The 25,553-nt window shown below is 47.6% G+C and overlaps 1 protein-coding gene across 1 annotated transcript; it reads right to left on the bottom strand.

The window, feature by feature from the left end:
* Positions 1-211: 211 nt before the first annotated feature.
* On the bottom strand, positions 212-9,360 carry LOC144602377 (dispanin subfamily A member 2b-like). The gene is made up of 2 exons (XM_078415442.1): positions 9,149-9,360; positions 212-741 (listed from the first exon to the last, which is right to left on the bottom strand). Exons 1-2 carry the CDS (start codon positions 9,305-9,307, stop codon positions 580-582), a joined length of 321 nt encoding a protein of 106 aa, XP_078271568.1. The 5' UTR covers positions 9,308-9,360; the 3' UTR covers positions 212-579.
* Positions 9,361-25,553: the final 16,193 nt, after the last annotated feature.

Here is a 25,553-nt window from a genome sequence, read left to right as displayed (position 1 = left end):
AAGGGCCTGTTTTACTTTACTATTTCTCTCCAGAGAAAGACAGTTTCAATAGTATAACCATGAAAAATATCCAGCACTGTCCATGTGTTCTTGGCAGGACTGTAAACAGCAGAGGCCCAGCACTGGTCATTCTCCTACCCTCAGTTACTCCCAAAAATATTTTCAGTCTTATCTACTTTTTAATCCACAGTAACAAAGTCAAGTAGCCTAATATTGTGACTCTTGTGAGCTAATTTATTGAATGCTTTCTGAAAATCCATACAGAGCAAAATCAAAGCAGAAAACACAGGACATTCAGAAATCCTACAATAATTTTTGTGTCCATAAACATGCCATCAATGACTTTATTAATACTATTTAAGCCATATGTTATTCCCATTTTATTGAACAGAAATAGATATTGTTGCAAGGTGATTAAATATATCAGGATTCCATAGAGATTACTGACAAAGAAAAAAATAAGCAATAGATGAGCAATGCATCAAGAAATTAAAGAGCTCCATCATAAGGCGACTCCTGCCTGGGGCACAACCCTGTTGCCATCATTCCTTCTCTTCCCCCTTTCAAAGCGTGGCACTATTATGTGCTTTTCATCATATGAAATGTTCCAGTGGCTGCCAACGCAATGAAGATTATGAAGACGAGAATGCTCAGCACCGTGGCTGCAATGTTGAGTGACCGTGCTGTCGACCCATAATGAAGAGCCCCTTCTACATCACCCACCACTTTCCGATCTCGAGACTAAAAGAAAACAAATGTACATAAATAATTGTATGAACAATACAGTTCACCCAAACTATGTGGTCGGTGATAACTAATTGGTAACTGATTAATTGTCTGATTGTCCTTTGGTGTCTTTTTTTATTTCAAAATATATTTAATACATTAAAAATTCTAAAATGTATAAGCACAATTTTCATGACAAGAGAATTGTCGGCTATAATCCACTTTCAAACAAATAGTTCATTGAATCTTAACGCAAATGTTAAGCAAGTTGCAGGAGATGACAGGGCAGTGCCAAAGATGGGTTCCCCACACTGACTGGTTAGGGTTAGGTTCCTTAGGGATCAGTGCTGGGACCTCTGTTGTTTGTGAGATATGTCAATAATTTGGATGAAAACGTAGGTGAGCTGATTAATACATTTGCAGACAGCACAAAAATTGTTGCATTTGTGAGGTCAAATGTAATGAGAATATAGCATAAATGTCGGACCCTGAGGTGCACTGATCAACAGGAGGATATGCAGTGTGTCCATGTCTGTTGAAATAGGCAATACAAGTAGATAAGGTGGTAAAGAAAGTGTACAGAATTTACCTTAATTGGTCCAAGCATCGAGAATACAAGACCTAATCGTTCAACATTCAGGTAATACTCTGCTTTCCTGTTCTTGCCGCCAAAGTGGATGACCTCACATTTATCCACATTATATTGCATCTGCCATACATTTGCCCACTCGCCTAATCTATCCAAGTCATTCTGCAGCCTCCTAGCATCCTCCTCGCAGCTAACACTGCCACCCAGCTTCGTGTCATCCGCAAACTTAGAGATGTTGCATTCAATTCCTTCGTCCAAATCATTAATATACACTGTAAATAACTGGGGTCCCAGCACTGAGCCTTGCAGTACCCCACTAGTCACTGCCTGCCATTCCGAAAAGGACCCGTTTATTCCTACTCTTTGCTTCCTGTCCGCCAACCAATTTTCTATCCACCTCAACACTGAACCCTCAATACCGTGTGCTTTAAGTTTAGAGTATTGCGTGCTGTTCTGGTCACCCCATTACAGGAAGGATGTGGAGGCTTTGGGAAGTGTGCAGAGGTGGTTTATCAGAATGATGTCCGGATTAGAGATTATTAGCTTAAAGGAGAAGTTAGAGCAAATTTGTAGGAAGGAACTGCGGATGCTGGTTTAAACCAAAGACAGACACAAAATGCTGGAGTAGCTCAGCGGGACAGGCAGCATCTCTGAAAAGAAGGAATGGGTGACGTTTCGGGTCGAGACCCTTGGTTTTGTTCCCTGGAGCGCAGGACGATGAGATGAGACTGATAGAAGTTTTAATAGTAATTCTGAAAGGCACAGATATGGTAGTCAGACCATTTTCCCAGGTGGGAATGGCAAATACAAGACAACATTGGTTTAAGTTGAGAGGTCAAAGTTTAAAGTGATGTGTGAGGCACGTTTTTTGACGCAGAGAGCGGTGGGTGGCGAGATGCCAGGGGTGGTGGTGGAGGCCTGTATGATGTTGGCACTCGAGAGGCTTTTGGGTAAGCATATGAATATGCAGGGAATGGGTAGATATGGATCACGTGCAGGCAGAGGAGATTAGATTATGTGTAAGAAGGAACTGCAGATGTTGGTTTAAACCGAAGATAGACACAAAAAGCTGGAGTAACTCAACGGGACAGGCAGCATCTCTGGAGAGAAGGAATGTGTCGATGGGCTATTGCATGCTAGCCACGGTCCAAACCCGTGCTCCCCTGCTTTATAATATACTCGCCTAGGTCGGGCAGTAGATGTAGCAGCTCGGAGCTGTAATGTACTGCAGGTCCTATGCTGTAAGTGCTTCAATAAAATGATGCGTTGTATCTTAGCATGCACTTAAGTACTTTGTTACAGAATGGGTGACGTTTCGAGTCTGAACAATCGTCTCGACCCGAAATGCTACACATGCCTTCTCTCCAGAGATGCTGCCTGTCCCGCTGAGTTACTCCAGCTTTTCGTGTCTATCTGACAATAGAAAATAGGTGCAGGAGGAGGCCATTCGGCCCTTCGAGCCAGCACCACCATTCAATGTGATCATGGCTGATCATTCTCAATCAGTACCCCGTTCCTGCCTTCTCCCCATACCCCCTGCCTCCGCAATCCTTAAGAGCTCTATCCAGCTCTCTCTTGAATGCATTCAGAGAATTGGCCTCCACTGCTTTCTGAGGCAGAGAATTCCACAGATTCACAACTGTCTGACTGAAAAAGGTTTTCCTCATCTCAGTTCTAAATGGCCTACCCCTTATTCTTAAACTGTGGCCCCTTGTTCTGGACTCCCCCAACATTGGGAACACGTTTCCTGCCTCTAACGTGTCCAACCCCTTAATAATTTTATACATTTCGATAAGATCTCCTCTCATCCTTCTAAATTCCAGTGTATACAAGCCTAGTCGCTCCAGTCTTTCAACATATGACAGTCCCGCCATTCCGGGAATTAACCTAGTAAACCGACGCTGCACGCCCTCAATAGCAAGAATATCCTTCCTCAAATTTGGAGACCAAAACTGCACACAGTACTCCAGGTGCGCTCTCACTTGGGCCCTGTACAACTGCAGAATTACCTCTTTGCTCCTATACTCATCTGAGGAGATTAGCATCGTGTTCGGCGCAAACTCTGGAGCCAAGGGGCTGTTCCTGTGCTGGACTCTGGAGCCCTGTCACTTGCAACACCTTCTCCTAGACAGTGAGAAATGGACAATTGGCAGGGTTTGGCCGTAGCCAGCGGGTGATGCGGGCGGGACTGGGTGGAGAATGCCCCAGCAAGGGTTGTCGTGTAGGAAAATAACTGCAGATGCTGGTTCAAATTGAAGGTAGACACAAAATGCTGGAGTAACTCAGCGGGTCAGGCAGCATCTCAGGAGAGAAGGAATGGGTGACGTTTCGGGTCGAGACCCTTGTTCAGACATTGTTCAGACAATTGGGCAGCTGCTCCAAGACAGCAACTCCCACAGCTGCCCAATTGGTTACACTGAGTACACGCCGATCCAGATGTTACAAAGTGCCCGCTCCACGCTCGCTGGCATCAGAATAACGCGGGCAGATTCACCAAACTTACACCCAATGTATCAGCCTCCTGGTGTCAGCGGCCCAGAGAACGGAACAACAATGACAAAAAACAACAATCAAAACGGCCCCAGCACATTGGCGAGAAGTCTGAAGGACCAAACGTCAGCTGTCTCCAGAGATGCTGCCCGACCCGCTGAGCAACTCCTGCACTCTGTGTCTATCTTTGGTATAAACCAGCATCTGCAGTTCCTTGTTGTGCTGTCGTGGAACACACTCGGCATCCCCTTCATGCTCTCAGGAGCCCCCTGCCTCCACCCCCCACCCCCCCCCCCCCCCCCCAATACATACACACAGCGAGCTCCCTCTCAGCAGCACGGCGCTCCCTCGGGTGGGGGGCAAGGTTACAAAATGTCCCTGGTGTGGGAACCCTATCGATAGGTGCCTGCAACCTCAGCAAGTAGCGCGGGGATCAGCCAGTCAGAGCTACACAGCACGGACACAGGCCCTTCGGCCCAACTGGTACATGCCGACCGAGTTGCCTGACCGAGCTAAGTCTCACTCACCTAAACCTGACCCATACCCCTCCAAACCCTTCCCGTCTATGTACCTGTCCAAGTGTACTCTAAATGTCGTGATAGTCCCTCCCTCAACTACCTCCTCAATGGCAGCTCGTTCCATACACCCACCACCCTCTGGGTGAAAAGTTGAACCTCGAGTTCCCATTAAATCTTCCCCTCTCGCCTTAAACAAATGTTCACTGTTTTAGACTCCCCAATCCTGGGTAGTCTGTGCTCAATTTAAAAGAGAGTTAGATAGAGCTCCAGGGGCGAGTGGAGTCCAGTGGGGAGAAGGCAGGCACAGGTTACTGATTGTGGATGATCAGCCATGATCACAATGAATGGCGGTGCTTGGCTCAACGGGGCCAGATGGCCTCCTCCTCCTGCACCTATTTTCTATGTTCCCGCGGCTCCGTCCTTCACCTACCGCTGATTCTAACCCTCCCGAGGACCTGGTTTCCTCCCAGTATAGAAATGGGGTCTACTCTCTCCATAACCCCGTCTCCCGTAACTCAGTCTCCCCCCCCTCCGTATCTCCCATCCACCAAGGCCACCACCCCCGCACTCACTTTGACCGAGAAGATGGTGGCGACGAGGCCCAGGCAGCAGCAGTTCATGTAGGACAAACTGAAGAGCGACCAGGGAAGGTGATCGTACACCTTGTCCGGCATCCTGCCCGACTGGGGCTGGCGGCAGGTTCAGGGCTGGGGGAGGGTCGAGGGGAGGGACTGAGGGTGGGGGAGGGATCTGCGAGGTCTGGTGTTGGGCAGGGACTGGGGGAGGGAGAGTGAGGGGGGCGGAGAGTGGGGAGGGGGGGGGGGGGCGGGGGGGAGAGTGGGAGTGGGAAGGAGAAGGGGATGGAGAATGGGGGGGGGGTAGAGATGGGGGGGGGGTAGAGATGGGGGGGGGGAGAGTGGGAGTGGGAAGGAGAGGGGGATGGAGTGGAGGGGGGGGGGGGGTAGAGGGGGATGGAGAATGGGGGGGGGGGTAGAGTCAAGTCAAGTCAAGTCAATTTTATTTGTATAGCACATTTAAAAACAACCCACGTTGACCAAAGCGCTGTACATCTGATTAGGTACTAAGGAAAAAAATGAAACATACAGTATCACGCAAACAGTTCACAGCGCCTCCTCAATGAGCCTCAAACGCTAGGGAGTAGAAATAGGGTTTGAGCCTGGACTTAAAGGAGTCGATGGAGGGGGCAGTTCTGATGGGGAGAGGGATGCTGTTAGAGTTGGGGGAGTGTGGGAGGGAAGGAGAGGGGAGGGGGAGTGGGGGAAGGGGAGTGGGGGGGGGGGGGAGAGGGGGAGGGAGTGAGGAGAGAGATGGAGAGAGGGGAGTGAGTGGGAGGGGGGGGGGGTGTGGGGGAGATAGGGGGAGGGAGAGTGGGGGGAGAGAGGGATGGTCAGAGTGTCATAGATAGTTAGAGTGGTCTCCATAGACCGATTGGCATGTTTTTATTCTCCGTGACTGAGGCGAGAGACGAGAAAGCCCAAGGAAGAACTGAATGGAAAATGATGAGCGTTGTGGACAGAGCGCATATTTGGGTGCAGGGGACAAGGATTAGAAATAACAGGGATGGGGATTAAAATGGCAAAAATATATATTTTAAATGCAGTGTTTGGTGGGAATTTCAAATGCACTGCCCTCTGATTGGGCAGCATGGTCAAGTCAAGTCAAGTCAATTTTATTTGTATAGCACATTTAAAAACAACCCACGTTGACCAAAGTGCTGCACATCTGATTAGGAAAAAAAAAGAAACATACAGTGGCAGGCAGCCAAACTCTTGGTTCCTGGCAAAACTTTTTGTAGACTATTGTATACAGATCTCAGCTTAAGAAAGGGTATATAATATATATATATATATATATATTTATGTGATAATGGGTGTCGAGCAGCTAGGATCCATTAGATTAATTCCTGACACGGCGAGTCATCTTATTGAAACCCAACAGACAGACTAATCTGAATAGAAATAAGACATTTTTCACTCATAGATTAGTAAACGTTTTGGATACTCTAAGTGAAAGGATGCGCAGGCTTCGTTTCAGTTTTTTTTAGTTTTTTGTTGTTGTGGTTTTAGATATACAGCGCGGAAACAGGCTCTTCCGCCCATAGAGACCGCACCGACCAGCGATCTCCGCACACTAACACTAAGAGCAATTTTACATTTATACCAAGTCAATTAACCTCCAAACCTGTAGGTCTTTGGTGTGTGGAAAGAAAGCGAAGATCTCGGAGAAATCCCACGCGGTCACGGGGGAGAATCGCACAATGGAACCCGGGTCGCCGGCGCTTCAAGCGTTGTAACTCTATAGTTGCCGCCCATGTTGTTGAATATCACGACAGATCGATAGATTTTTAGATTTGAGAAGCAAGGTACTGAGAGTTAGTGCTGGAAGTGCACCGCTCACCAAGATGAGATCAGGGAGGAGAAACTGATCTTCTCAGGTATATTGTGTAGGAAAATAACTGTAGATGCAGGTACAAATCGAAGGTATCACAAAGTGCTGGAGTAACTCAGCAGGTCAGGCAGCATCTAGGAGAGAAGGAATGGGTGACGTTTCGGGTCGAGACCCTTCTTCAGACTGAGGAAGGGTCTCGACCCGAAACGTCACTCATTCATTCTCTCCTAAATGCTGCCTGACCTGCTGAGTTACTCCAGCATTTTGTGATACCTTCTCAGGTATATTGGTTGGGACTCTCAAAGAACACGAAGGTGTAGAAGTTCCCAGGGACTAATAATATCCAAACTTTGAGAAAGGCAAGAGAAGATATGGTTTGGGCTGTGACTGGGATTGTTGTGTCCTCTTGAGCCAGCGTGTGATATGCCTTACGTCGGTGACTGGGCCAGTACTGGGATAGGATCTACTTGCATGCGGGAAAGCATAGACATATAGTCAGCGCGGCTTGGTGAGGGGGAGATATGGTAGCAAACATTCTCTCAACATGTCTATATCCAAGGACATAGGGTTTAGGGGGCACATGAAGAAACTGATTTTCTCCGTGAGGGAGTTGGAGCCTGTAGTGTGCTCACACAACAAAACGACTATGCAGAGGAACAGTTGAACCATTAAAAGCCTTCGGAGAAGTTCTGCAGATGTATAGATGGATCAGCTTGGAGGTGGTGGGGTCGAAGGGCTCGTAGTAATGACGTGGGACCTAATGACCTTAAGATCTGCCCACGGAATCCACCCCCACAAACGATCACACGCAGCCGCCTGAATATCAGGCGCTTGCAATCACTCGCAGCTGCTTGCAATCCCAGTAGAGATTACATCCGAGGTTCACCCCGCATGGACAGGGACCAACCAGCCTCTAACACTGGGAATCCACCGCACGGGCGAGATACCCGGTTCAAAATGTGCACCAGAAATTTAGTCTGTGGACGTCTACTCTCCGCGAGGTCTCCGGCTATCCCTCGTGAGTTTAGTCTGGGCGGCCGCGGGCGCCCCGGGTCTCCCCTCCTCGCCTCCTATCTCCTCCTCGCCTCCTGTCCCCTCCCCGTGGGTCGCCCCCCTCCCCCGTGGACAACACAAGCGCGCCTCTGCGTGAATATAATGCCCCGCGGGTGGAAGTGGGGATTGACAAACCAGGATTCAATTCACCGGGGGTATAGCACTTGAGTTATCCCGCAAAAAGACACAAAGTGCTGGAGTAATCTCTGGGTAACGTGGAAAGGTTCGCGACCCTAACCAATCTGTTCCGAAGCGTCACCCATCCATGCCCTCCAGAGATGCTGCCCGACCCGCTGAGTTACTCCAGCACTTTGTCTTTTTTGTAATCGAGCACCTGCAATTCCTGGTATCCACACAGGATTTATCCACACACTCCCGGGTAGACTCGGGACCCGGGTAGACAACGGTCCCAGGGTCCAATCCCGATACCGCCCCCGAATGAGCGCCCTGGGATTTAACGCGGGCCACGGCAAACGCCCCGGACACACCCCCTCCCCACTCCAACCCCCTCCCACCTCCAACTCCCCAACCCTCTCCCCGCTCCCCCTCCAACCCTCTCCCCCCTCCACCCCCTCCCCACTCCAACCTCCTCCCACCTCCAACTCCCCAACCCTCTCCCCCCTCCACCCCCTCCCCACTCCAACCCCCTCCCACCTCCAACTCCCCAACCCTCTCCCCCCCTCCCCCTCCAACCCTCTCCCCCCTCCACCCCCTCCCCACTCCAACCCCCTCCCACCTCCAACTCCCCAACCCTCTCCCCCTCCAACCCTCTCCCCCCTCCACCCCCTCCCCACTCCAACCTCCTCCCACCTCCAACTCCCCAACCCTCTCCCCCTCCAACCCTCTCCCCCCTCCACCCCCTCCCCACTCCAACCTCCTCCCACCTCCAACTCCCCAACCCTCTCCCCCTCCCCCTCCAACCCTCTCCCCCCTCCAACCTCCAACTCCCCAACCCTCTCTCCCCTCCCCCTCCAACCCTCTCCCCCTCCAAGCCTCTCCCCAACCGCCTCTCCCTTCCAACCCTCTCTCCCCTCCCCTCCAACCCTCTCTCCCCTCCACCCCCTTCTAACCCTCTCTCCCCTCCAACCCTCTCTCCCCTCCAACCCCCTCTCCCCTCCAACCCCAACCCCTCCAAGCCCCTCCCCTCCCCACTCCAATCCCCTCCAACCTCTCCCTTCATCCCTCTCCCCCCAACCATCTCACTCCACCAACCCTCTTCCTCCCCCAACCCTCCCCCTCCCTTCCCAACCCTCCCCTCCCTCTCCGGGGTGATGGGTGGGAGGGGGAGGGGGTCTGGGAATGTCTGCTCCCCGCGGGGGAATCTCCTCTCCCTCGCCCCGTCCCGCCCAGCGGTCGCACTCACTTTCACCGAGAAGATCATGGCGGTGAGCCCGAGGCAACATATGTTCATGTAGAAGAGGTTGAAGATGGACCAGGGGAGGTGGTCGCGCACCGGCAGCGCGCCGGACGCCGTCTGCACGGAGCGAGGGGTCATTGGCGCCTGGTCACTTCTGTACTCCATCGCGGACTGCAAGGAATGAGCGGAGCTGCGAGACGGGGCTGGTCAGGCAGAGGCGGGGCATGGCGCGAGTGAGTGCCAAGCACAACGAACGGAGGGGCTAGAGAGAGTGAACCGACAAAGTTGCGATCGTCACAACAGCCTCCGCGATCTCCTCGCTGGAGTTGAGAAGAATGAAGGGGGAACCTCATTGAAACATACCGAATAGTGAAAGGCTTAGAAACATAGAAACATAGAAAATAGGTGCAGGAGTAGGCCATTCGGCCCTTCGAGCCTGCACCGCCATTCAATATGATCATGGCTGATCACCCAGCTCAGTAACCTGTACCTGCCTTCTCTCCATACCCCCTGATCCCTTTAGCAAAAAGGGCCACATCTAACTCCCTCTTAAATATAGCCAATGAACTCGCCTCAACTACCTTCTGTGGCAGAGAATTCCACAGACTCACCACTCTCTGTGTGAAGAAATGTTTTCTCATCTCGGTCCTAAAAGACTTCCCCCTTATCCTTAAGCTGTGACCCCTGGTTCTGGACTCCCCCAACATCGGGAACAATCTTCCCGCATCTAGCCTCTCCAACCCCTTAAGAATTTTATATGTTTCTATAAGATCCCCCCCTCAGTCTTCTAAATTCCAGCGAGTACAAGCCCAGTCTATCCAGTCTTTCCTCATATGCAAGTCCCGCCTTCCCAGGGATTAATCTGGTGAACCTTCTCTGTACTCCCTCTAAGGCAAGAACGTCTTTCCTCAGATGAGGAGACCAAAACTGCACACAATACTCCAGGTGTGGTCTCACCAAGGCCCTGTACAACTGCAGCAGAACCTCCCTGCTCCTAAACTCAAATCCTCTTGCTATGAATGCCAACATACCATTCGCTTTCTTCACTGTCTGCTGCACCTGCATGCTTGCTTTCAATGACTGGTGCACCATGACACCCAGGTCACGTTGCATCTCCCCTTCTCCCAATCGGTCACCATTCAGGTAATACTCTGCTTTCCTGTTCTTGCTGCCAAAGTGGATAACCTCACATTTATCCACATTATATTGCATCTGCCATGCATTTGCCCACTCGCCTAATCTATCCAAGTCACTCTGCAGCTCCCTAGCATCCTCCTCACAGCTAACACTGCCACCCAGCTTCGTGTCATCCGCAAACTTAGAGATGTTGCATTCAATTCCCTCGTCCAAATCATTAATATACACTGTAAATAACTGGGGTCCCAGCACTGAGCCTTGCAGTACCCCACTAGTCACTGCCTGCCATTCCGAAAAGGACCCGTTTATTCCTACTCTTTGCTTTCTGTCCGCCAACCAATTTTCTATCCACCTCAACACTGAACCCTCAATACCGTGTGCTTTAAGTTTAGAGTATTGCGTGCTGTTCTGGTCACCCCATTACAGGAAGGATGTGGAGGCTTTGGGAAGTGTGCAGAGGTGGTTTATCAGAATGATGTCCGGATTAGAGATTATTAGCTTAAAGGAGAAGTTAGAGCAAATTTGTGGGAAGGAACTGCGGATGCTGGTTTAAACCAAAGATAGACACAAAATGCTGGAGTAGCTCAGCGGGACAGGCAGCATCTCTGGAAAGAAGGAATGGGTGACGTTTCGGGTCGAGACCCTTGGTTTTGTTCCCTGGAGCGCAGGACGATGAGATGAGACTGGATAGAAGTTTTAATAGTAATTCTGAAAGGCACAGATATGGTAGTCAGACCATTTTCCCAGGTGGGAATGGCAAATACAAGACAACATTGGTTTAAGTTGAGAGGTCAAAGTTTAAAGTGATGTGTGAGGCACATTTTTTGACGCAGAGAGCGGTGGGTGGCGAGATGCCAGGGATGGTGGTGGAGGCCTGTATGATGTTGGCACTCGAGAGGCTTTTGGGTAAGCATATGAATATGCAGGGAATGGGTAGATATGGATCACGTGCAGGCAGAGGAGATTAGATTATGTGTAAGAAGGAACTGCAGATGTTGGTTTAAACCGAAGATAGACACAAAAAGCTGGAGTAACTCAACGGGACAGGCAGCATCTCTGGAGAGAAGGAATGTGTCGATGGGCTATTGCATGCTAGCCACGGTCCAAACCCGTGCTCCCCTGCTTTATAATATACTCGCCTAGGTCGGGCAGTAGATGTAGCAGCTCGGAGCTGTAATGTACTGCAGGTCCTATGCTGTAAGTGCTTCAATAAAATGATGCGTTGTATCTTAGCATGCACTTAAGTACTTTGTTACAGAATGGGTGACGTTTCGAGTCTGAACAATCGTCTCGACCCGAAATGCTACACATGCCTTCTCTCCAGAGATGCTGCCTGTCCCGCTGAGTTACTCCAGCTTTTCGTGTCTATCTGACAATAGAAAATAGGTGCAGGAGGAGGCCATTCGGCCCTTCGAGCCAGCACCGCCATTCAATGTGATCATGGCTGATCATTCTCAATCAGTACCCCGTTCCTGCCTTCTCCCCATACCCCCTGCCTCCACAATCCTTAAGAGCTCTATCCAGCTCTCTCTTGAATGCATTCAGAGAATTGGCCTCCACTGCTTTCTGAGGCAGAGAATTCCACAGATTCACAACTGTCTGACTGAAAAAGGTTTTCCTCATCTCAGTTCTAAATGGCCTACCCCTTATTCTTAAACTGTGGCCCCTTGTTCTGGACTCCCCCAACATTGGGAACACGTTTCCTGCCTTTAACGTGTCCAACCCCTTAATAATTTTATACATTTCGATAAGATCTCCTCTCATCCTTCTAAATTCCAGTGTATACAAGCCTAGTCGCTCCAGTCTTTCAACATATGACAGTCCCGCCATTCCGGGAATTAACCTAGTAAACCTACGCTGCACGCCCTCAATAGCAAGAATATCCTTCCTCAAATTTGGAGACCAAAACTGGTGGGAATCAGATCGAAAAATTCTATAAGATTCGTCAGACATGATTTGCCTTTGGTAAATCCATGCTGACTTTGTCCGATGATTTCACCACTTTCCAAATGTGATGCTATCACACCTTTAATAACTGACTCTAGCATTTTCCCCCACTACCGATGTTAGGCTAACTGGTCTATAATTCCCTGTTTTCTCTCTCCCTCCCTTTTTAAAAAGTGGGGTTACATTAGCTACCCTCCAGTCCTCAGGAACTACTCCAGAATCTAAAGAGTTTTGAAAAATTATCACTAATGCATCCACTATTTCTGAGGCTACTTCCTTAAGCACTCTGGGATGCAGCCTATCTGGCCCTGGGGATTTATCTGCCTTTAATCCATTTAATTTACCTAACACTACTTCCCGACTAACCTGGATTTCCCTCAGTTCCTCCATCTCATTAGACCACCGGTCCCCCGCTATTTCCGGCAGACGGTTTATGTCCTCCTTAGTGAAGACAGAACCAAAGTATTTGTTCAATTGGTCTGCCATCTCCTTGTTCCCTATGATCAATTCACCTGTTTCCGACTGCAAGGGACCTACATTTGCCTTAACTAATCTTTTTCTCTTGACATATCTATAAAAGCTTTTGCAGTCTGTTTTTATGTTCCTTGCCAGTTTTCCCTCATAGTCTATTTTCCCTTTCCTAATTAAGCCCTTTGTCCTCCTATGCTGGACTCTGAATTTCTCCCAGTCCTCTGGTATGCTACTTTTTCTGACTAATCTGTATGCTTCATCTTTTGTTTTAATACTATCCTTGATTTCCCTTGTTAGCCACGGATGCACTACCTTTCCTGGTTTGTTCTTTTGCCAAACTGGGATGAACACTTGTTGTAGTTCATCCATGCGACCTTTAAATGCCTTCCATTGCATGTCCACCGTCAACCCTTTCAGCATCAATCGCCAGTCTATCTTGGACAATTCACGCCTCATACCCTCAAAGTTACCTTTTTTTAAGTTCAGAACACTTGTTTCTGAATCGACTTTGTCACTCTCCATCCTAATGAAGAACTCTACCATATTATGATCACTCTTGCCCAAGGGGCCTCGCACAACAAGACTGCTAACTAACCCTTCCTCATTACTCAATACCCAGTCTAGAATGGCCTGTTCTCTCGTTGGTTCCTCGACATGTTGGTTTAGAAAACCATCTCTCAAACATTCCAAGAAATCCTCTTCCTCAGCACCCCTGCCAGTTTGGTTCACCCAATCTATATGTAGATTGAAGTCACCCATTATAACTGCTGCACCTTTAGTGCATGCATTTCTAATTTCCTGCTTGATGCCATCCCCAACCTCACTACTGCTGTTAGGTGGCCTGTACACAACTCCCACTAGCGTTTTCTGCCCCTTAGTGTTTCGTAGCTCTACCCATATCGATTCCACTTCCTCCAAGCTAATGTCCTTCCTTTCCACTGCTTTAATCTCCTCTCTAACCAGTAACGCTACCCCACCTCCTTTTCCTTTCTGTCTATCCCGCCTGAATATAGAATATCCCTGGATGTTGAGCTCCCAGCCTTGGTCACCCTGGAGCCATGTCTCCGTAATCCCAACTATATCATAATCATTAATAACTATCTCCACATTTAATTCATCCACCTTATTACGTATACTCCTTGCATTGAGACACAAAGCCTTCAGGCTTGTTTTTACAACTCTCTTACCCCTTATACAATTATGTTGAAAAGTGGCCCTTTTTGATTTTTGCACTGGATTTGTCTGCCTACCACTTTTACTTTTCACCTTGCTACCTGTTGCTTCTACCCTCATTTTACACCCCTCTGTCTCTCTGCTCCCATCCCCCTGCCACATTCGTTTAAATCCTCCCCGACAGCACTAGCAAACACTCCCCCTAGGACATTGGTTCCATTCCAGCTCAGGTGCAGACCGTCCTGTTTGTACTGGTCCCACCTCTCCCAGAACTGGAATAGAATGGATGTGGAGAGGATGTTTGCACTAGTGGGAGAATCTATGGATATTTGGATATTTTTAAGGCAGATATGAATAGATTATTGTGCAAGAAAATAATTGCAGATGCTGGTAAAAATCGAAGGTATTTATTCACAAAATTCTGGAGTAACTCAGCAGGTCAGGCAGCATTCCAGGAGAGAAGGAATGGGCGACGTTTCGGGTGAGACCTTCTCTCCTGAGATGCTGCCTGACCTGCTGAGTTACTCCAGCATTTTGTGAATAAATAGATTCTTGATTAGTTCAGGTGTCAAGGGTTATGGGGAGAAGGCAGGAGAATGGGGTTAGGAGGGAGAGATAGATAAGCCATGATTGAATGGCGGAGTAGCATTGATGGGCCGAATGGCCTAATTCTGATCCTATCACTTGGGACCTTGTCTCCAGCGAGCCGTCGCCTTCCAGTATTTGCACGGGGTCACTTCCTTTGCGTCCCCTGATCGCCATCTGCTCCTGTCCACATTGGAATGGTCAGTGGGCAAGAGTCCAGACATTGGCCCACATAGACATGTAGTGAGGAAAGACTGTGGTAGAACGACTCCTTGCAGCAGTTCCGTCCAGTTTAATTCAGTTTATTGTCACGTGTACCGAGGTACAGTGAACAGCTTTGTTGCATGCTAACCAGTCAGCAGAAAGCCAATACATGATTAGAGTCATGCCATTTACAGTGGATCGGTACATGACAATATACAATAGACAATAGGTGCAGGGGTAGGCCATTCGGCCCTTCGAGCCAGCACCACCATTCAATGTGATCATGGCTGATCATTCTCAATCAGTACCCCGTTCCTGCCTTCTCCCCATACACCCTGACTCCGCTATCCTTAAGAGCTCTATCGAAATTTAGCTCTCTCTTGAATGCATTCAGAGAATTGGCCTCCACTGCCTTCTGAGGCAATGAATTCCACAGAATTACAACTCACTGACTGAAAAAGTTTTTCCTCATCTCCGTTCTAAATGGCCTACCCCTTATTCTTAAATGGTAGCCCCAGGTTCTGGACTCCCCCAACATTGGGAACATGTTTCCTGCCTCTAGCGTGTCCAACCCCTTAATAATCTTAGATGTTTCGATAAGATCCCCTCTCATCCTTCTAAATTCCAGTGTATACAAGCCTAGCCGCTCCAGTCTTTCAACATATGACAGTCCCGCCATTCTGGGAATTAACCTAGTAAACCTACGCTGCACGCCTTCAATAGCAAGAATATCCTTCCTCAAATTTGGAGACCAAAACTGCACACAGTACTCCAGGTGCGGTCTCACTAGGGCCATGTACAACTGCAGAAGGACCTCTTTGCTCCTATACTCAACTCCTCTTGTTATGAAAGCCAACATTCCATTGGCTTTCTTCACTGCCTGCTGTACCTGCATGCTTCCTTTCAGTTTATTCACAAAATGCTGGAGTAACTCAGCAGGTCAGGCAGCATCTCGGGAGAGAAGGAATGGGTGACGTTTCGGGTCGAGACCCTTCTTCAGACTGATGTCAGGGGGGCGGGACAAAGGAAGGATATAGGTGGAGACAGGAAGATTGAGGGAGAGGGCAGGAGAAATCACAGAGGGGGAGCAGCGAGAGAGCATGTTGCAGTGACTGATGCACTAAGACACCCAGATCTCGTTGTACGTTCCCTTTTCCTAACTTGACACCATTCAGATAATAATCTGCCTTCTTATTCTTACCACCAAAGTGGATAACCTCACACTTATCCACATTAAACTGCATTTGCCATGCATCCGCCCTCTCACACAACCTGTCCAAGTCACCCTGCAACATAGCATCTTCCTCACAGCTGCCTTCTGAGGCAGTGAATTCCACAGATTTACAACTCTCTGACTGAAAAAGTTTTTCCTCATCTCCGTTCTAAATGGTCTACCCCTTATTCTTAAACTGTGGCCCCTGGTTCTGGACTCCCCCAACATTGGGAACATGTTTCCTGCCTCTAACTTGTCCAACCCCTTAATAATCTTATATGTTTGGATAAGATCCCCTCTCATCCTTCTAAATTCCAGTGTATACAAGCCTAGCCGCTCCAGTCTTTCACCATGTGACAGTCCCGCCATTCCGGGAATTAACCTAGTAAACCTACGCTGCACGCCTTCAATAACAAGAATATCCTTCCTCAAATTTGGAAACCAAAACTGCACACAGTACTCCAGGTGTGGTCTCACTAGGGCCCTATACAACAGCAGAAGGGAATTGTGGAAGAAATTAATTTAGAGGGAAATTAAAAGGAAATGAAAAGTGGACTTTGCAGGTTTGCTTCAAGAGACTTTATTGCATGATATGGAGAGATGGCGGCAGTTAACTCCTCACCAGTTCTCTGGATTCACAGCAGAATTAGCTGACAGTTATACTGTGCAGTAAACAACTTTTGTTTTTTGTTAGATAATATACAATCTACTACGTGGGTACCAATTATTTCATTAGCCATAACATACTTTTTGTTTATGTCAATCTTATTCAACAACAGATGGTTAATCCAAGTCACGCACAGTACAAGGGCATCTTGACATTATTCCATCTCATGTTTTACGCGGACCGCGCCTCCATCCCCTCCCCAAGCCAATCATAAGCCCCCCATTTACTGCAACGTATCTACGCTACTAGCGGTAGGGGGCACAGGTGGTCTACTGTAACACTCTGCTGAGAGAAACAAGGTTCCTTATCTCCGTCTACTATTTCATGTTTACATTTACCATCCACCCTTCAACACATTGACCACACCCTTCTAGTCAAGAGATAATATGTCTAATCTTATTTTGACGATTCCCAGGAACCTCTTCTACACTTGGTCAACGAGATATGCCAATTGTCACATCCAAACACCCTTTTGTTACCTTGTTCAATTCCAATCAAAATTAAGTAAGAAAGGATATTAATATTTTCTTCCACAGTAATAACATTTAGTTCAAGGTAAAGCCAGCAAAGTCCGATCAAGGATAGTCCGAGGGTCACCAATGAGGTAGATAGTAGTTCAGCACTGCTCTCTGGGTGTGATAGGATGATTCAGTTGCCTGATAACAGCTGGGAAGAAACTGTCCCTGAATCTGGTGGTGTGTGCTTCCACGCTTCTGTACCTCTTGCCTCAGGGGAGAAGAGAGAGTTGCCAGGATGCACATTGATTGGCCAATTAAAAGTCTGAGCTGATGGTGGAAGGTTATCTTTGTTTTGTGTTTCAAAGTTATCAAGCTAATGTGAGTTTTAGGTGAGGATAAAAGGAGTAGTGCTTTTAAAAAGGCTTTGGCGAGTCAGATTTAAGAACTTCCTAAAGCCTTTTATATCTACATTAAAAACAAGAGGGTAACCAGGGAGAGGGTCGGACTGCCCAAGGATAAAGGAGGGAATTTGTACATGAAGTCTGGGGGAGTAGGTGAAGTACTAAACAAGTATTTTGCATCTGTTTTCAATAGACAATAGACAAGAGAACAATAGACAATAGGTGCAGGAGTAGGCCATTCGGCCCTTCGAGCCAGCACCACTGCCATTCACTGTGATCAGGGCTGATCATCCACAATCAGTACCCTGTTCCTGCCTTCTCCCCATCTCCCTTGACTCTGCTATCTTTAAGAGCTCTATCTAACTCTCTCTTGAAAGCATCTAGAGAAGGACATGAAGTGCAGTGACATAAATGTGGAGAATACTAATGTGCAATGGCAGTTTGAGATTAAGGAGGAGGTTTGGGGTTCTTGAAGAGCATTGAGGTGGATAAATCCCCAACACATTGGATTTATCTTAGGTTATTGAGAGCGACAAGAGGGGAGATTGCAGGAGCTTTGACAAAGATCTTTGCATTTACTCTAGCTCCTGTACATGCAAGGTCCCCATGTAACAACTGGAATGCTGTCTTATTTAAGAAGGGAGATAGAGAGAATCGAGGAAATTATTGGTTAGTGAGGCTCAGATCAGTGTTGGTGAAGGTTTTGGGACACATCAGGATAGGATTTATTCCCATTTGGAAAATAATGACTTAATTAGGTACAGTCAGCATGTGCATGGTAGGTTATGGTTTACTAACTTGGTTGCGTTTTTTGAGGACTTGACAATGGTAATCAATGGTAATCCAAGCAAGTGTGAGGTGTTGCACTTTGGGAGGTCGACAGTAAAAGGAAAATATACAATTACTTACAAGACCCTTAGCAGCATTTGTATATAGAGGGGTTTAAAGGAGATGTGCAGAAAGAGTTTTTTACACTGTGTGGTGAGTGTCTAGAACAAGCTGCCACGGGGTGGTGCTTCAGGAGGATACGATAGTGACATTTAAGAGTTTTTTTGGATAGGCAAATGGATTTGCATGGTATTAAGGGAAATGGATTCCGTGCAGGAAGGTAAGAGTTGGTGTTGGCATTATGTTCACCACAGACATTGTGGGCCAAAGGGCCTGTTCTGTGCTATAATGTTCTATGTTCCAGCTACCATGGGGAATGGTTGTAGGATCAGTATGGCTTGTTACTTACATTGATGACTTGGATGTGAACGTGTCGTGGTTTTATTTTGTCATGGTTTTCTTTAGCTTCGAAATTAAGACAGGCGACACGGAGAATTCTTTGAGAAGTTAAAAGCCTTTATCTGCAAACAACGGCTGGAACAATCAGGAAGTCAACCGCATGACTGCCCTGACTGTCCACTTAGTACATCGGGCAGTCTATGTTTATAGGATTATTCCAACCCTTATCTTCTTTACATTACCTCATACCCACACTCCTTTCTTCAGTCACTCATTTCTTTGCAGTCACCCGTCTGTCCCGTCACCATTAAATCCCATTCAGTAATTTATCTGTATCTCAATGCTCACATCCCTTCATACTTCACCTCCCTTATTTCCCTGCTAGTCCATTCCTCACATCCATCCATCACCCCAAGGCCTATGTCTTTCCTTATCTCTTCTCTTACCACTATTATCTTTCATCCAAATGTGACAAGGCAAAGAGACAATGGTGTGCAGGCAATCCCTAAGTCAAAGGTTACCAAAGTAGGAATGCCTAAGGATTAAGTCTAAGGAATAAGGGATCTAAGGACTGCTAACTGAGAAATAATGCCAGGCTAACTGAGGAATGCCTAAGAGTACACATGCTACAAAGTTAACACTTGAATATCTGAATAGTTACAATGTGTATGCTGCACAGTTACACTTGAATGTCTGAATTTCATGCACTATACAAAATATATACTCCCATAAACGTGAGAGGTCTGATCAACAAGTGTGTCGATGACCAGAAATGGTGATGTTGATGGAGAGGAGGGTAACCTTAGGCTACAGAATTATATTGATCTGTGTAACCTCTGCAGAACAATGGTAGATGGGACAAGGTTAGGACATAGCTAATGAATGGTGGGGCCCTGGTAAATGTTGATCCACCCATGGACCTAGGTGTATATGTGTAAGGATCATCGAAGGTAGTGAGGGACAAGTCCCTCAGAATTAAAGAACGTTCTGTTAGGAAGGAGATGAGGAGTAATTTCTTTAGTCAGAGGGTGGTGAATCTGTGAAATTCTTTGCCACAGAAGGCTGTGGAGGCCAAGTCAATGGATATTTTTAAGGCGGCGATAGATACCTATATTCTCGATTTGTACAGGTGTCAGAGGTTATGAGGTGAAGGCAGGAGAATAGGATGGGAACGATTTAGTTATGAGACTTGCCACTGTTAACTGCCCCTCATTTGCAGGTAAATGGTGGAGTCTGGTGACATGAATAGAGAACAAAATAGGGGATGAAATCATATGACTGATGGGCAGCTTAGACGTTTTCCATGCTGTACGTCACTCTGTCGCTCTGGGTACTGAGGAAGAGGTTCTTCACTCAGAAGGTGCTTAGAATCTGGAATGGTGGAGGCAGATACTCTCACAACATTTAATCTGGACAGATTTGAATGAGCAAGGCATAATTGGCCACAGACCAAGTGCTGGTTAATAGGATTAGTTCAGGTGAGTCGCCGTGGATGTGGTAGACCGAAGGGCATGTTTCTAGCTTGTAAAAGTCCATGACTCTCAAACTGTGGTCATGACTCTGTGTGGACATAAGTACTTCATATCAGAAGATGATACAAAAGTGGGTGGTTTTGCAGAAAGTGAAGATGGTTGTGAAACTTTGCAGCAGGATCTTGATCGAATTACCAGGTGGGCTGAGGAATGGTTAATTGAATTTAATACAGAGAAATGTGAGGTATTGCATTTTGGGAAGTCTAACATGGGTAGGACCGACACAGTGAATGGTAGAGCTCTGGGGACTGTTGTAGAGCAGAGGGATCTAGGAATGCAGGTGCATGGTTCCTTGAAGGTGGAATCACAGGTGGATAGGGTGATCAAAAAGGCATTTGGCACATTGGCCTTCATCAGTCAGAGCATTGAGTATGGAAGTTGGGAGGTCATGTTGCAGTTGTGTAAGATGGTGGTGAGGCTGCATGTAGAGTATTATGTTCAGTTCTGGGCACCAAGTTATAGGAAAGATGTCAAGGTGGAAAGGGTACAGAAAAGATTTACAAGGATATTGCCAATGCTAGAGGGTCTGAGCAACAGGGAGAGGGACAGTAGGCTGGGATTATTCTTTGGAGCGCAGGAGGATGAAGGATGATCTTATTGAGGTATATAAAATCATGAGAAGAATAGATTGGGTAGATGCACAGACTCTCAAACTGTGGTCATGACTCTGTGTGGACATAAGTACTTCATGTTTAAAAAACTTTTTTTTTTTTTTAGGTACGTGAAGAGGAAAAAAATAGTCAAGACAAATGTGGGTCCCTTGAAGACAGAAGCAGGGGAATTTATTATGGGGAACAAAGAAATGGCAGACGAGTTAAACCGTTACTTTGGATCTGTCTTCACTGAGGAAGATACACACAATCTCCCAAATGTTCTAGGGGCCGGAGAACCTAGGGTGATGGAGGAACTGAAGGAAATCCACATTAGGCAGGAAATGGTTTTGGGTAGACTGATGGGACTGAAGGCTGATAAATCCCCAGGGCCTGATGGTCTGCATCCCAGGGTACTTAAGGAGGTGGCTCTAGAAATAGTGGAAGCATTGGAGATCATTTTTCAATGTTCTATAGATTCAGGATCAGTTCCTGTGGATTGGAGGATAGCAAATGTTATCCCACTTTTTAAGAAAGGAGGGAGGGAGAAAACGGGTAATTATAGACCAGTTAGTCTGACATCAATGGTGGGGAAGATGCTGGAGTCAATTATAAAAAACGAAATTGCTGAGCATTTGGATAGCAGTAACAGGATCATTCCGAGTCAGCATGGATTTACGAAGGGGAAATCATGCTTGACAAATCTACTGGAATTTTTTGAGGATGTAACTAGGAAAATTGACAGGGGAGAGTCAGTGGATGTGGTGTACCTCGACTTTCAGAAAGCCTTCGACAAGGTCCCACATAGGAGATTAGTGGGCAAAATTAGAGCACATGGTATTGGGGGTAGGGTACTGACATGGATAGAAAATTGGTTGACAGACAGAAAGCAAAGAGTGGTGATAAATGGGTCCCTTTCGGAATGGCAGGCAGTGACCAGTGGGGTACCGCAAGGTTCGGTGCTGGGACCCCAGTTATTTACGGTATACATTAATGACTTAGATGAAGGGATTAAAAGTACCATTAGCAAATTTGCAGATGATACTAAGCTGGGGGGTAGTGTGAATTGTGAGGAAGATGCAATAAGGCTGCAGGGTGACTTGGACAGGTTGTGTGAGTGGGCGGATGGATACATGGCAGATGCAGTTTAATGTAGATAAGTGTGAGGTTATTCACTTTGGAAGTAAGAATAGAAAGGCAGATTATTATCTGAATGGTGTTAAGTTAGGAAGAAGGGATGTTCAACGAGATCTGGGTGTCCTAGTGCATCAGTCACTGAAAGGAAGCATGCAGGTACAGCAGGCAGTGAAGAAAGCCAATGGAATGTTGGCCTTCATAACAAGAGGAGTTGAGTATAGGAGCAAAGAGGTTCTTCTACAGTTGTACCGGGCCCTGGTGAGACCGCACCTGGAGTACTGTGTGCAGTTTTGGTCTCCAAATTTGAGGAAGGATATTCTTGCTATTGAGGGCGTGCAGTGTAGGTTCACTAGGTTAATTCCCGGAATGGCGGGACTGTCGTATGTTGAAAGGCTGGAGCAATTAGGCTTGTATACACTGGAATTTAGAAGGATGAGGGGGGATCTTATTGAAACATATAAGATAATTAGGGGATTGGACACATTAGAGGCAGGAAACATGTTCCCAATGTTGGGGGAGTCCAGAACAAGGGGCCACAGTTTAAGAATAAGGGGTAGGCCATTTAGAACGGAGATTAGGAAGAACTATTTCAGTCAGAGAGTGGTGAAGGTGTGGAATTCTCTGCCTCAGAAGGCAGTGGAGGCCAGTTCGTTGGATGCTTTCAAGAGAGAGCTGGATAGAGCTCTTAAGGATAGCGGAGTGAGGGGGTATGGGGAGAAGGCAGGAACGGGGGTACTGATTGAGAGTGATCAGCCATGATCGCATTGAATGGCGGTGCTGGCTCGAAGGGCTGAATGGCCTATTCCTGCACCTATTGTCTATTGTCTCTTGCCAAGGGTAGGTGAATCGAGGACCACATAACAGAGGTTTAAGGTGAAGGGGAAAAGATTTAATAGGAACCTGAGGGGTAACATTTTCACACAAAGAGTGGTGGGTGAATGGAACAAGCTGCCAGAAGAGGTAGTTGAGGCAGGGACTATCCTGACATTTAAGAAACAGTTAGATAGGTACATGGATAGGACAGGTTTGGATGGATATGGACCAAACATGGGCAGGTGGGACTAGTGTCGCTGGGACACGTGTGCCGTTGTGGGCAAGTTGGGCTGAAGGGCCTGTTTCCACATTGTATCACTCTATGACTCTGTGACTCTATGACATATCCATTTATTGAGCAGCCGAGGGAGTTGCCAGGAATGGAATTTTCAATGGGATCGGGAGAAGAAAGACTGAATTCTGTTTCAAAATAAATCACTGGTTAAGTCCAGGAAAGCAATAATGCCACAGAGTCACGCAAGGCAGAGCTGTTTTATGAAGAAAATATGATCTCTTGTTTGTTTCAGAATTTGGCCAGTGGGCCCTTTGTAATAAGATCCTGCTGTAAATTAGCTGAGGGAGAAATGATTGGAACCATCTGGACTGCACAATGCTCAACCCATTAAACCTGAGCAATTGCTGGGAACGTGGCCAGTAGGATGATTGTTCTACCCTTTGCTCCACATTTCATGTTTACAAAGTACAATTGTATGGCAATGTGGAAACTTGAGAAGTAGTTCAGATGAATGGGAGTGTAAAAGGAAACATTGCAGGGAGGGAGAATGAGAAGATACAGGGACAGGAACTTAGTTTAAGATTGATTAGTAGGACTAGATGTTACAATCCCTAAGGTTTGCACTACAATTGACTGGTGTTGTTCTTGGGGGTGACCACTAGGTGATGTTGCTACCATTCCGACACATCTTCAGTTGTGTACCTCAACGTCACTGGGTGTTTCGGCCTTTTATCACAAGACACCCTCAGTCGAGGCAGACCCACAGCAGGGTGATCAGACCTGGGTGTTTGTCCTATGGTTAGCCTCAAGATGGTCACGTGGCAGCCCAGACAGTATCTTTTCTTTTCAGCCAGAGCCAGTGACTGCTCCGTTCGGCGGCATTTGCAAGTTCTTTGATTGCCCTCCTTTGGGCCTGCCCTCTGACTCCAACTTCCCTCAGGAGCCTTGCAGTGGAACTGGCTACAAAGCCCCTGCACCCCACCTCCACTGGACGCACTCTTACACTCCAACCTTGCTCCTCTGCCTCTACTGCAAGGTTGGAATATCTCAGCCTTTTCCTTTCAAATGCTTCATCCACAGCCTCCTCCCAGGGCACCGTCAGCTCAATGATGTAAACACGCCGACAGGAGCTGGACCAGAGGACGAGGTCTGGTCGCAGGTTGGTAGCTGCGATTTCAACTGGGAAGGAAAGCCTCTGGCCTAGGTCAACCCACATTTCCCAGTCTCTGGCTGCGCTCAGTGGGCATGAGTTGAGAGGCGAGGTGGCAGTCTTCCGTTTCTCTCCTTCCCGGATGAACGATTGGATTTGCGGGAATGTTTGCTGGGCATTGATAGGCATGGCGTTGGTGGTAACTCTCTTGCACTCGAGTGCAGCTGCCAAACACCTCAGCACCTGGTTGTGTCGCCAGGTGTATCTGCCTTGTGTAAGGCTGGTCTTACAACTGACCAGGATGTGCTTGAGGTTTGCTGGAACTGCACACAGGGGGCAGGCTGGATCCTCTCCCAGCCAAAGATTTAAGTTTGTGGGAGAGGGAAGGACGTCATGTGTGGCTCTGATAATAAAGCTCAGCATACTTGACTCCATGTTCCACAGCTCACTCCATGTGATCTTCCTCCTCTCAATGCCATCCCACCTCAGCCAGCGGCCTTGCTTGGCTTGAGATATAGCTTTGGCACACCTGGCTGCTTCTTCTTGGCGGAGCACCTCCTCCACCACCAGGTGCCGACGTTCAGCTGGAGTAGCCTTTTGCCAGGTAGGTTTCATTACTCCCAGGCCAAAGCCCCCTCGGCCTTGTTGGACATGGCCCACTATGTTCCGGTGTCAGAGGGCAGATTTTGCGTCCTGTACCACTGCTGCTGGAGTTCATTTCTTCCCTGTTGCTAGGGTTGGAGCGACACCTCTAACTATTGGGTCCCGGGATTCTGTTAGTGTCATGTCCAGCCTTGCTTTGGCGCATTTGAATTCCTCCACCAGGCTTGAGACTGGCAGTGAGAGGGCTCCATTCCCATAGAGTCCTTTGCTGCTGAGGCATCTCGGTAGCCCAAGCCACTTCCTCACTTGTGAGTTCACAAGTCTCTCCAGCTGGTTGACATGGGATAAAGAGACCTCATAGATGGTAATTGGCCACATGAGTCGGGGCAGCGGACCGAAATGAAGGCAGCAAAGCTTCAGCTTCCCTGGGAGAGCAGTGTTGTTGATTTGCTTGAGGCCACTGATTGTATCCTGCCTGAGTTGTTCCACCTGCTCTGTGTCCTTGAGGTGTGCGGTGTACCATCTGGACTGCACAATGCTCAACCCATTAAACCTGAGCAATGGCTGGGAACGTGACCAGTGGGATGATTGTTCTACCCTTTGCTCCACATTTCATGTTTGCAAGGTACAATTGTATGGCAATGTGGAAACTTGAGAAGTAGTTCAGATGAATGGGAGTGTAAAAGATACAGGAACAGGAACTTAGTTTAAGAAACAGTTAGATAGTTTAAGACACAGTTAGACAGGTACATGGATAGGACAGTTTTAGAGGGATACTAGACGGGCGTGGACCCATTGGGTCCAAATCTCTCCTGCAGGCGTGGCAACCCCCGTTGGGTGCAAGCCGCTCTTGCGGGCGCGGCAACCC

The sequence above is a fragment of the Rhinoraja longicauda genome, chromosome 18, assembly GCF_053455715.1.
Source record: "Rhinoraja longicauda isolate Sanriku21f chromosome 18, sRhiLon1.1, whole genome shotgun sequence".
Classification (NCBI taxonomy): domain Eukaryota; kingdom Metazoa; phylum Chordata; class Chondrichthyes; order Rajiformes; family Arhynchobatidae; genus Rhinoraja; species Rhinoraja longicauda.
This window is presented reverse-complemented; position numbering and strand designations above follow the sequence as displayed.